Below are 11,755 nucleotides of genomic sequence, written 5' to 3'. Positions count from 1 at the left end.
ATTGCAATTATGTTAATGAAAAAGCACACATGCAATGTTGGCACCACTATACAAATCGTGAGATCATACGTTTGAGTAATAGTAATGCGAAACACACGTACGATGTTGCAACGACAGATCAATGAACAAAATCGTGACATCATAGCATAACAGTATTTTTAATGTGAAACGCACTGTCGGAACCAAAATTCAACTTGCATAACTACGGAAGAAATGAACTCTCGTTCCCGACAGTTCATCGGTTGAGAGGCTCATCTGTCAAAAATTACTGAGCCTAACTGTCGAGAACGACAGTTCATCTGTCGACTGTTCCATCTGTCGAGAATTTCTGTTTCGAACTGTTGGGAACGACACTTCGGTGGTAAGTCATTTAACACTTCATGTCAGTGCATGGAGAGTGATAGTGTAAAACATTGTGTACATTTTCAAAGTAGTGCATGATACAGTTATCGACATGCAAATACGATAAGTACACCTCAACGGCCATATCCAGACTACAAAACACCAGCTCTGACTGAGACAATAGCAATTGAAGACAATATCAATTGAAGACAACAACGTGCAAATATGCTAATCCAAAACACCTACTCTGACTAAGACAATAGCAATTGACGACAAAACTGTAGTAAGCAAAACATTTCTAATATCAACGTGTCATGCATGACCCAAATAGAGTTCCAGACTCCAAAAACTCAGCATTTTTAGCAAGAAGGAAGCAAGGACAGACAAGTCCAATACAACCTGAGAAGATAAAGTTCAATTAGGAAATAACTATTAAGACATTAAGTAATAATATAAATCATCTGGGACAACAAAATAGAACATTCTACAGAAACCACAGTCATATTAACTCAAAAACATATTAATTCACATCATAAGCTAATGTCATATTTAGTCCCTATTTGGTAGAAATTAAAATTAAGATTTTTAATCTAAGTCAAAATCAACAACTAATATTAACCATACATTTTATAGGACCCACAACTTTTCAACCACACATTTCATCAACTTTTATCAAAATCTATTAAAAATCTGATTTTAATCCCTACCAAACAAGAGCTTCATAAATAGATGTCAGGCTACTATGTCTCTAGAAGAATGAACCTAAATTCTACATGCATATAACCAATCTAGAGGCCTTATTAGTTTTTCAAATGTGCAATGTAGTCAATATTTCTTCATTCTGTAGTGCAGTAGACTAATTTTATCATTCTAAGAGAAAAAATTTAAACACCCTGTTGAATATAGTTTCAAAGGAAGCTCAGAGTTATTCCCCAAGCAGCTACCCTTCAACACATTTGCTTAAATAAACTGTTAGAAGACATAATGTTATGATTCTCAGCATGTAAGTTAAGAACTTTTCCATGAAGAAAGCAACAAATCTTGAAGATTTGCATGTTGTATTAATGTACCATACTGTAAGTGTGATAACATGAAAGCAATAGAAACGCACTATTATTTTGTTCTAATACTCCCTCCTAGCTGGATTGAATAAAAAGAATATCAGTTGAAATATTCAAATCAAGCTGTTCATTTGTACAACAGTATGCAAAAATGTCCAGATTTGACAATAACACCAAATTAAAAAATTTCAACCACCATAGCATTATGACAAAGTACGTTGAGAGTATTACTACTCTAATTATAATGACTTTAAGTAGACAAATGTTAGACAAACAAAAACCACAGAATACATAAGCCTAGCAATCCAGTGTTTCTCCTTAAACATTCATCTTCATTTTTTCTCAATAACAGCAAAGCCATATCCAAGTAAAATCACAATGAGAATGCTGTGTTATATAATCTATTATGTAAATCTTGATATACATATAGCAAGATTCATATATACTTAACAAAGCTACGGTACATGTACATTTTTAATATACATAATCGTTTATGCCCTTCACATGGAGAGAGTCTCGAATATAATTGATTATACGCAGACCTCTCTTCATGTGAGAGGGTGTAAAGAATTATGTTCATTCAAAACATACAAATAGGTTCATCTTATTTAAAAATTGATGTAAGACCAATAAAGCACGGGTTTAGAGTCTTGCGTGCCGAAAATAGCAGCATTTTTCTTTATTGGAAGAAAAGTAATTTGCAAAGAGCCGCCCTACGTGGAACAATCATTAGTTTGCCCCTATGCGTCCCACTACGCCTATTTTCGTACAGCTCATTTGGAACAAAGAAGACGTTTTCAATCATCCAACTATTTCATTTTTCTATGGGAACAAGCTAAATTAATTAATTTATTTATTTTTTCTGAAGACATGGAAAGATTGGATCTTCATCAAAAAAGGGCTGCAGATTGTGATAGCCCCTGTTCGAAGGCAACTTGTGATGAGAAGCTCAAAGGGCGATCAATGAGCAAAGAATCGCAGCCAAAAAAGATAAAAAGAAGGAAACACCCTTCATATATCTTCCAGAAGTTAGCAACAGGATTTGACCCTCCAGGTTCACAGTTAGCCGAAGTTATAATGTTTGATTTAATTTGAGTCTCTTGCTTAGGGAATACAATCTTTCCAACCATGATTAATAGCTGGCTTGCTCATGTTGCGTGTCTAATAGCTTTTGCAACCTGAATTTTTGTATGACCCCATGGATGAGGTAGAATTTGCCCAAAATTCTTTTGAGTGATAACTAGACCATACAATCTAATGATTACTTTCTTCTAACCAAGTGGAATTGACCTCATTACTCAACTTGCATGCCAATATTTGACTTATCTCCATAACAAGCACTCTCCTAACAACTACAGAAGCATCCACTTAAACAAGATAATAATACAGAAACGAAGTGACAATATTCACAGATAATCATGACAATACCATAGGAAGCACGAAACTAAAAGAGAATAAACAGCTTCACATGCGAGGAAGGAGCTCACGAACTGAACCATTTTTGCAGAAAATAGAGAGACAGAGAGAGAGGCAGGAGGCTCACGATTCACGGACTCACGGAGTCTGTTGTCACAAACACGGTGCAGTAGGCCAGTGCCAGAGACCGGAGAGGCTGTGGGTGACCGTCGGCGGCAAGATATAACCGAATAGCAGATTTCCAAAATCTTGAAAGCCGGTACCTCGACGCAGAAACGACGAACGATCTCCTCGACGATCGATGACGGCGATTTGGCCAGACAATAAGAGAGTCGGCGACTGAGACAGAGCGGCGGGCGTCGGAGTGTGAAACGCAGAGACGAGAGGGAAAGGGAGAAGTCAAAATTGGAGAAATTAAGTTTGCATTTTGGTCTCGTCTGCCGCCATTTGAGATACTGAGTCGGACTGTGAAACGCAGAGACGAAAGGGAAATGGAGAAGTCAAAATTGGAGAAATTAGGTTTGCATTTTGGTCTCATCTGCCGCCATTTGAGATACTGAGTCGGAGTGTGAAACGCAGACGAGAGGGAAATGGAGAAGCCAAAATTGGAGAAATTAGGTTTGCATTTTGGTCTCATCTGCCGCCATTTGAGATACTGACAATATAATTAACACATGTTTGGTATTCTAATATTTCAGAGGGGCAAAAATGTCATAAATTGATATCTTTGATAGCAAATTTAAAAGGTGACAATTTTGATAAAGCAAACTCAATTTTTGATACCTAATGAAATTTCCTCTTTTTAGTATTGAGATCCTGAAATGGAAAATTGTGTTTGGTACCCTTACCATGATATCCAGCTTTTTTCAATGTTGACAGTTGACAAAAGAAGGGAAGGGAGAAGAATTGAAAATTGGGAGTGCAATTTTTACCCAAAAGAAAAGAAAAGAAAATAAAAATTTATGCAATATTAAGAGGGTGTTTGATACTCATTTTATTGTAAAAATGTATTTTACAATAATAAATTGATGAAAAAGTATAGTTGAAAAATAAGAAAATTTTTTTTGATCTACGTATAATATTATTTTAATAAAGAATGTGCGGTTGAAAAGAAGAGAGAGAAAAATGCATTTTGAAAATAAATGGATACCAAACGAGATCTAAATTTTATGTCACCACTTTGAATAATTATCATTTGTTTATAAGTAGTCACAAATGAAAGTGCGTTGCACATTATTCTGAATGCTTTATAAGTATTATTAAAGTAATATTTGAAAATGCGTAAATATTAAAAAATTGTTTATGATAAATGAATATTTAGGGTCTATTCGATAGTGATTATGAAAATTAATTTTTTTATCGTATAAATATTAAAATTTTTTTTGTGATAAATGAATATTTAGGGTCTATTCGATAGTAATTATGAAAATTGATTTTTTGATTGTTAGAAATAAAAAAGAATCTTAACTTTGAGAGAAGAAGTCAAAAATAACGGTTGGAATGGTGAAATAATGATAAAAAAAAATTGATTGTTTGAGGTGAAATATTACTACCAAACGAGAGCTTAATTCAATAAGAATATCTTTGTACACTATATTTTTTGTGTGATTATAATTATTTGACTTAACTAAAATATTTGTAGATGTCATATCATAGATTAAATGAATATTTTTGAAAAAATATAAGTGTACACAAACTTGAATAATTTATTTACTTCTAGAATAATCGAGTAGACCCAAAACATATAAAGTATAATTAATTTGCACATTTTGATCTAATTATGAGATAAATGCAAGTCCTTGAAAATAAGTGTTAATTATTATGCATACGTAATTGAATGTTAAATACATATTAAAAACAAAAAGTAACGTATTATGTTAAAATAACTGAATTGTAGTAAGATTAGAATCGGTCCAAAAAATGATTATCACTTGATGTGATATTTAGCCCCTGTCTAAATCTCATTTTTCATCAAAATATATTTTTCAACGGTGATTTAACCTAATTTCAATCGTACAATTTTAATAAAATAATATTACATATAAATTCAAATTTTTATTTTTATTTTTATTTTTCAATCACATATTCTCCATTATAGTACTATTGTAAACTGCATTTAAAAAAAAAAATGCTCAAGCAAACCCTTAATATATTATAGATTAAGCTAAGCTGGATGGTGTAGTTATTCCTTGCATTCAATAATTATGTTGGTGCTATCGATAAAGTGATATTTTTGTGATGAGTGGATTGAATATAATATTTTTGTAATGAGTGGATTTAACAATAAGACTTGGCCCCTTTTTTATGGTTATTATTATAAATAAAAAAGTAAAAATTGTTATTTTGAATAGTGATTTTTTTAAAAAATATGTAATTAAAAAAATATTTTTAAATTTACATGTAAAATATTTTATTGTATGAATGTGTAGTTAAAAAATTAAATATGTGACAAAAAAAATAAAGAATTGTAATTAGTATTACTCGTAACTTAAACCAATAACTTTAAAAGGTCTATCCGACAAATTGAGAAGACCTATAATAATTTGATTTGCTAATATCACAACTAAAGAAAAGAATACACACACACACACACACATATATATATATATATATATATATATATATTTTAATATATATATATTTTAGGTTGGTTCTCTTAATATATATATATAACTCTTGTATATATTTTAGGTTGGTTCTCTTAATATGTCTTTTAAAATGATCTTCAATGTTGACGTGAATTGCACTAAAAACGTTGCTAAATGAGCCAAAACAGTCAATGTTACAAATCTTGAGGAATAGTTCAATAATTAGATTTTGAGTTTACTCCCCATTGATCACAAATTCAAGTCCCATCAGAGTCATTGAGAAAAGTACCCATGACTGTAAATTTTAGGGACCCTGTGAAATTAGTTGAACTGCATGTAACTTGGTCCGAACGTCCACGATCATTAAAAAAAAATTAATGTTACAAGAGTTCCTTTCTAGTGTAACGTGTCAAAATTAAATCTAGCCTACGTTACAAGAAATAAGTAAACTTATCAAAAAGACTTTCTAAAAATATAGAGATATTGGTAGACATAGCGAGTCACTATAATTTAAAGTTAATTACCCAAATAGTCACTGAACTTTGTCAAAAGTTTTCAGGAGACCATTGAATTTCAAAACTTTCCTAAATCTTTATTTGTTAACCATTCTACCACATTATTTTTTTTATGGTACTCATTTTCAACCACACATTCTTTATTAAAATAATATTACACATAAATCAAAAAAATTCTTCTTTTTTAACAATACATTTCAACATCAATCAATATTTTATAATACACCTTTTGAATTAAAGGGGCATAAACAGGGCTTGATAGTTACTGAAATTTGCCAAAAATTCTCAAGAGGTCATCAAACTTCAAAATTTCCCTAAATAATCACTGAACATTGTCAAAAGTTCTCGGGAGGTCACCGAATTTAAAAACTTTCCTAAATAGTCATTGAACTTTACCAAAAATTTCCGGGAGGTCACTCAACTTTGCAAATTAGAACTCATACATCACTAATTTAGTGACATTTTAGGAACTTTTTGCAAAGCTTAGTAACTATTTAGGGAAAATTTTGAAGTTTGGTAACCTCTTGGGAACTTTTAACAAAATTCAATGACTATTTTAGGGAAGTTTTGAGAGTTAGTGACCTCCTGAGAACTTTTGGCAAAGTTCAGTAACTATTTAGGGAATTAACTCATATAATATTTTCTCACTTTCCTTTCATTAATTTTTTCACATTTTTATTACCTTTTCACTTTCCTATTAAAATGTACATTTGAGATAAAATTTGAATTATAAAAGGAATTACATTGGAGATGAAAGTTGAATTAATATTATACATTAATGTCGCACGGATAAAAAATATATTTCTATTTAAATATCACCTGGATTGTAATTCGTATAATGCATGTGACATTAATGTCTAATGTTAATTCAAGTTATATATACTCTCTTACGAACTATAATCAATGAATTAGTAGATCTGTTTCGACCAAAATGGAAATGTGCTAGGGTTATGAACTTTTAATCCGATGATCATCCAAATCATGCATGCATGGTTATTATTTCTTATGCAAAGCTTTATTCCATAACTTGGTAGATTTGCACAACTAGCAATTATCTCTGCTTCTTTGAGATTTAGAACTTGGTCCGGTTCATAATGTAAAAAAACTCATTTTCATCACATTCTCCCAAAAAATTAATTTACACATTAATTCAATTTTTTTTCTTAATCCTTATTTGATGTCCGTTATTTCATTGAAATGATTTTTGTAACATCGAATTGTCGGAGACTATGTGATTAAAAAGTAGAATAAAATTTTGAGTTTACGTTCAAAATATTTAATTTTGATAATGTATAATTCAAAATGAGTTTTGATGAGAATTAAATAGGGTTTAATTTGTAGCCATACATTTTTCAAAAAAATCACTATTATAAAACTCATTTTAACAAAAAAAGAAAAACAAAAATGTATTTCATAAATTGTTCATATATATATATATATATAAACTCCGTTTGAGTCCCAATTTTTAATGCAAAATGAATTTTGTAATAGTGATTTTATATAGAATGTGTAGTTATAAATTAAGAAAAAAATTTAAATTACGTAGTAAATTATTTTGTTGAGAGAATGTGCGATTTAATATAAAATTGAGGAAAAAAAAATTAATTCTTAGATAATTAACCTCGAAGAGCCGAAGGGCAAAATGTGTTTATATTTTTGCAATATAAAGACTCGACTTTTAATATTTCTCCAGCCCAGTAAAATCCCCAATTCCACGACGCTTCTCTTCGCCCCAGCGGCCCAGCTCCTCCTTCGCTTCCTCTTCGGTGCTCACAGCTCACAGATACAGCTCCAGTTTTTACACAACCTCCAAGAAAGAACCTCAAAGAGGTAAAATTGTTCGTCTTTCTTCAATCAAAAATTTAAAAAAGCGTTTATTTTTTCAGAGAGATTTGGGTCTATTTTTTACAATTATTTGATTTTTTGTTAATTTTCCTGAGTAATTTTGATTTATTCTCTGTGTTTAGATTACAAATTTTGTATGATTTATTGTTTATGATAGCTAGTTGTGTTGGAAAGAGTAGAAGTTCCCGATGGGTTTTGATGCATTACGTGTAATGTGGTTTTTCTTGCTTAGTTTACAGAAAAGAATAATGCTGTATATAAGCAGTTACATAATGGGTGAGGTGTCGGAAGAGAGTGGGGAATTATTATTATTTTTAATTTGGATGGAGAAATTCTGACTTAGCTACATCTCAATATGTCATGTACATCATGTGTACCTAAACCATTATGTAATGTAGCACAACCAGACTAAAAAACTGTGGAAAATATTTTTCGACCTGGAAAATTTTTAAGTATTCTTGATTTTCCGATTGTTATTTATCCTTTTGTATTGCCAAGAATAATAAAGCTTTCTGATTCTGTAGTAGGGCTTTATATTTTACTAGGGAAAAGGTCTTGAATATGCATCCTATTTTTTTATTTTTTATTTTTTTTTTCCATTAGCTTTTGGGCATTTGGGGAATATTTTAGATCAATTGAAGTTAGAATTATGTTCTATTTATGAATTCCTTTAATAAAGTTAGCGGTCTCCCACATTTTCCCATTATTCTTTTTGGCTTCAAATGATATTGGGGTGACGAGGGGTACAAATGTGGTGTAAAATCTAGCATTCAAAGAAAAATATGGTTGTGCAAATATTTTTATTATTTTTTATTTTTTCTCAGGAATAAGTAATTAGAGGATGGAGAGCACGGTGGATGCAGCAGGAGCTCCAGTCCCGACTTCATCTGTCCTAATGGCAGCAGCGAAGCACATAAGTACTCGATGCCGCAATGAGAATGTTGCATTTCTCAAGTGCAAGAAGGATGATCCGAACCCTGAGAAGTGCCTTGATAAAGGCCACCAAGTTACTGGCTGTGTGTTTAGCTTGTAAGTAAAAGTTTATATATATGTACGTGATTTAAGTAGAAGTCTTTACCAAACTTGAATACTTCTTAACTTTTTATGGTTGTCAAATTATGAACTATTATAGATTGATCTCGAATGGATTGGACTAAGCTTAGTTTGATGTTTTATGGGTTGGACTTCATTGGACATCTTCTGGTAGCTACTGTCGTACTGAAAGTGAGGGCTTTCCCTTTTCATTTCGATGGATCTTATTCGTTGTTACGGTTGGACGTAAAAAAGGAAGGTTCAAATGTTAAACCACACGGGTAATAGCAGGGGGATTAATGGCTAAGAAGCATGGATACTTGTAAATTCATTACATACCCGTAATTGATATGTATCCAAGTTTGGATGCTCTGTTATACTCTCGGATACGTACCAGATGTATTTTTTATTTATTTTATATATTTTTAAAATTTTATATACGTATTGGATACTTATTTTTTATTTATTTTCAAGAATACTTATTTTTTTAATTATTTTAGTAACTTATTGAATATTAATAATATTTATTGAAAATATACAATTAGTTTACCAAGAAAATTATATCTCTGTTTCCAAAAAGAATCCAAAATGTGGAACATTGCTTAATACTCCGTTGATACTCTTGAAGGTGTTGAATTGCTTGATGTTGTTAATCCATCATTAGATGAGCGAGCGAGAGTTCGAGAATAAAATGATTTAGTATTTTATTTTATTTGTATTATTATGCTTCAGTTCTTTTTTTTTTTTTTTTTTTTATGTTGAATTTCATAAGGGATAATTGTAGCAAAAATCCCAAACCCTTAAAACACTAGCAGACTTTTCCTAAATCTTTAATTTGTTGCCGTTGTCACCTCTAACCTTTCCAAACGTTTTAGGTGAGACCCTTTTGATGATTTCCATCTAAGATGCTGTTAGTTGGCCAAAATTATGTTTGACTACAATTTTTACATTTTAAAGAGGGCAAAATAGTTATTTTATATATTTGTATATTAAACAATGAAATAATAAAACAATAAAAAAAAGGGAAAAAATTGAATCTTCTTCCCCAAACAACCCAAACCCACGCTGCCGTCGCCGTTGCCGTCTCCGTCTCCTCCGTTACCACTAGGCACCTACATTTTGACCACCACCGACTCCAAATCGCGACAACTTCTTTTGAGTAAAAATCAACTTCAAACAATTTCTTCACCACCATTTCGACCACCACTGACTCTTTCGATTTGTAGCCAATTGTTGCACCAATACCCAACTTTGTCGTGCCCACCAAATCACAAACGCTGAATTCTTCAATCTCAGCCACTGACATCACCACCCGAATCTCACCCATCATCTCATCTTTCTCAAATCCATCGCTCGGCTGCACGATACCATCTTCATCGTTGATCACCATTATAATGACTGTCATCGTGATGGTTTTCTTCTCCACACCAACCCACGGTCATCATATCCCTAATTAATGTCCTAATATAGTTTTCTTCTCCATACCAACACATGTTAAAAAAGTTGAACCCCAACCTTAAGGGTCCCCCACCGCCCCTGTCCTGGAGTATCGTGAGGGAGGTAAATCGCAGGTTATGCCTTCAAGGGTACAGGGTGGAAGGCTGCTTGTACACTTACACTTACCCAAGAGCCAAATCCATATTTCAGGATTCGAACCCTTGACACAGCAGCCTCAAGCAAAGTTGGATTTCTCCACCCTTCCCTTTTACCACTTGGAGATGTGCCATGGGGGCCCATACCAACACATGTTGAAAATACAGAAGGTGGACAGGCAATCGATGATGTTATCCAAATAATCATAAGAGTTGTCTAAATTAAATTTTTCACCTTATGTTGGCATTGTGTTTTTGAATTTCTTGTTTTTTTGCCGTGAATTATTAGCCTTTTTGCTCCTTCTTCCCGTCTTAGACTTTTGACCAAATATTACAATGGCTTCCTCTTCATCTAATTCGTCATCTTTCTCCACGTTTATGGTGGGTCGTGGCAGCCAGTAAGTGGTGGGCGAGAGGAGGTGGGTAAAGATGTTTCTGGTTTTTGGTGTGGGGGTGTTTGAGGAAGAATATTCAATTTTTGTCTTTTTTTTTGTTTTAATTGTTTTATATGGTAATATATAAAATAACTATTTTACCCTCTTTAAAATGTTGAAATTGTAGTCAAACTTAATTTTGGTGGTCAATTAACGACATCTTGGATGGAAACCACCTGCAATGTTTGGAAATGGTAGGGGTGATGATTACAACAAATTAAAGGTTTGGGGAAAGTCTGTTAGTGTTTTAAAGGTTTGGGCTTTTGCTACAATTATCCCATTTTATAACAAATATCCACATTTCTTTTGTTTTTTTAAAAAGTTCTATCAATGTACCCGTATCATATTATATTTGAATTACGTATCTATATCCGTCCTTCCTTCTTAGATTGATGGCTTTAGGCAAAGGTGTTGATAGATTTGGGGCTGACCCGGAATTGGAAGATGATAGAGGAAGAACCACATTGGAATTAGATGGGAGATTTTGAATGTGACAATGGAAGGCAACCTGTGCAGTTTGCTAGGAGATTGGGATTGGAGAATGGGATAAGGGTGTTAGAGGATGCCATTTTTAGTGCGCAGAGGTGGAGGAGATACTGCAGAAGAGAGGGAAGGGGGAGAATGTAGAGTACTTGGTGAAGTGGAAGCAGAGTTGAGTTTATGGTGGTGGTAGGTGGAAAGAAACTAGACATAGATACATGGATTTTGATGATGCATCAATTGATAATTGTAAACTTCTGTCCAATGGAGAACTTGCCTGTTAATATTTAGTGCACTTTTGACGTCCATTAATTAATTTTATGGTTTGCTATATAGGACCATTTTCAACCACTTATTCATGCAATAAAATATTCTACACGTATACCAAAAACTCTTTCCTACTTTTTAACCGCACATTCTTCTAAAAATCACCATTCAAAATATTCGCTG

The 11,755-nt window shown here is 32.5% G+C and overlaps 1 protein-coding gene across 1 annotated transcript in view; it reads left to right on the top strand.

Moving 5' to 3' along the window:
* The first annotated feature begins 7,610 nt into the window (after nucleotides 1-7,610).
* LOC111381261 (NADH dehydrogenase [ubiquinone] 1 alpha subcomplex subunit 8-B-like) overlaps nucleotides 7,611-11,755 on the top strand; it is a 5,370-nt gene continuing 1,225 nt past the window's right edge. Inside the window, exons 1-2 of the mRNA XM_023005020.1 lie at nucleotides 7,611-7,752; nucleotides 8,592-8,796. Of these exons, the coding sequence (XP_022860788.1) occupies nucleotides 8,609-8,796 (188 nt within the window). The 5' untranslated portion in view covers nucleotides 7,611-7,752; nucleotides 8,592-8,608. The remainder of the gene's footprint in view (nucleotides 7,753-8,591; nucleotides 8,797-11,755) is intronic.

Source organism: Olea europaea, unplaced genomic scaffold (assembly GCF_002742605.1).
Source record: "Olea europaea var. sylvestris unplaced genomic scaffold, O_europaea_v1 scaffold2272, whole genome shotgun sequence".
Lineage (NCBI taxonomy): Eukaryota > Viridiplantae > Streptophyta > Magnoliopsida > Lamiales > Oleaceae > Olea > Olea europaea.
This window is presented reverse-complemented; position numbering and strand designations above follow the sequence as displayed.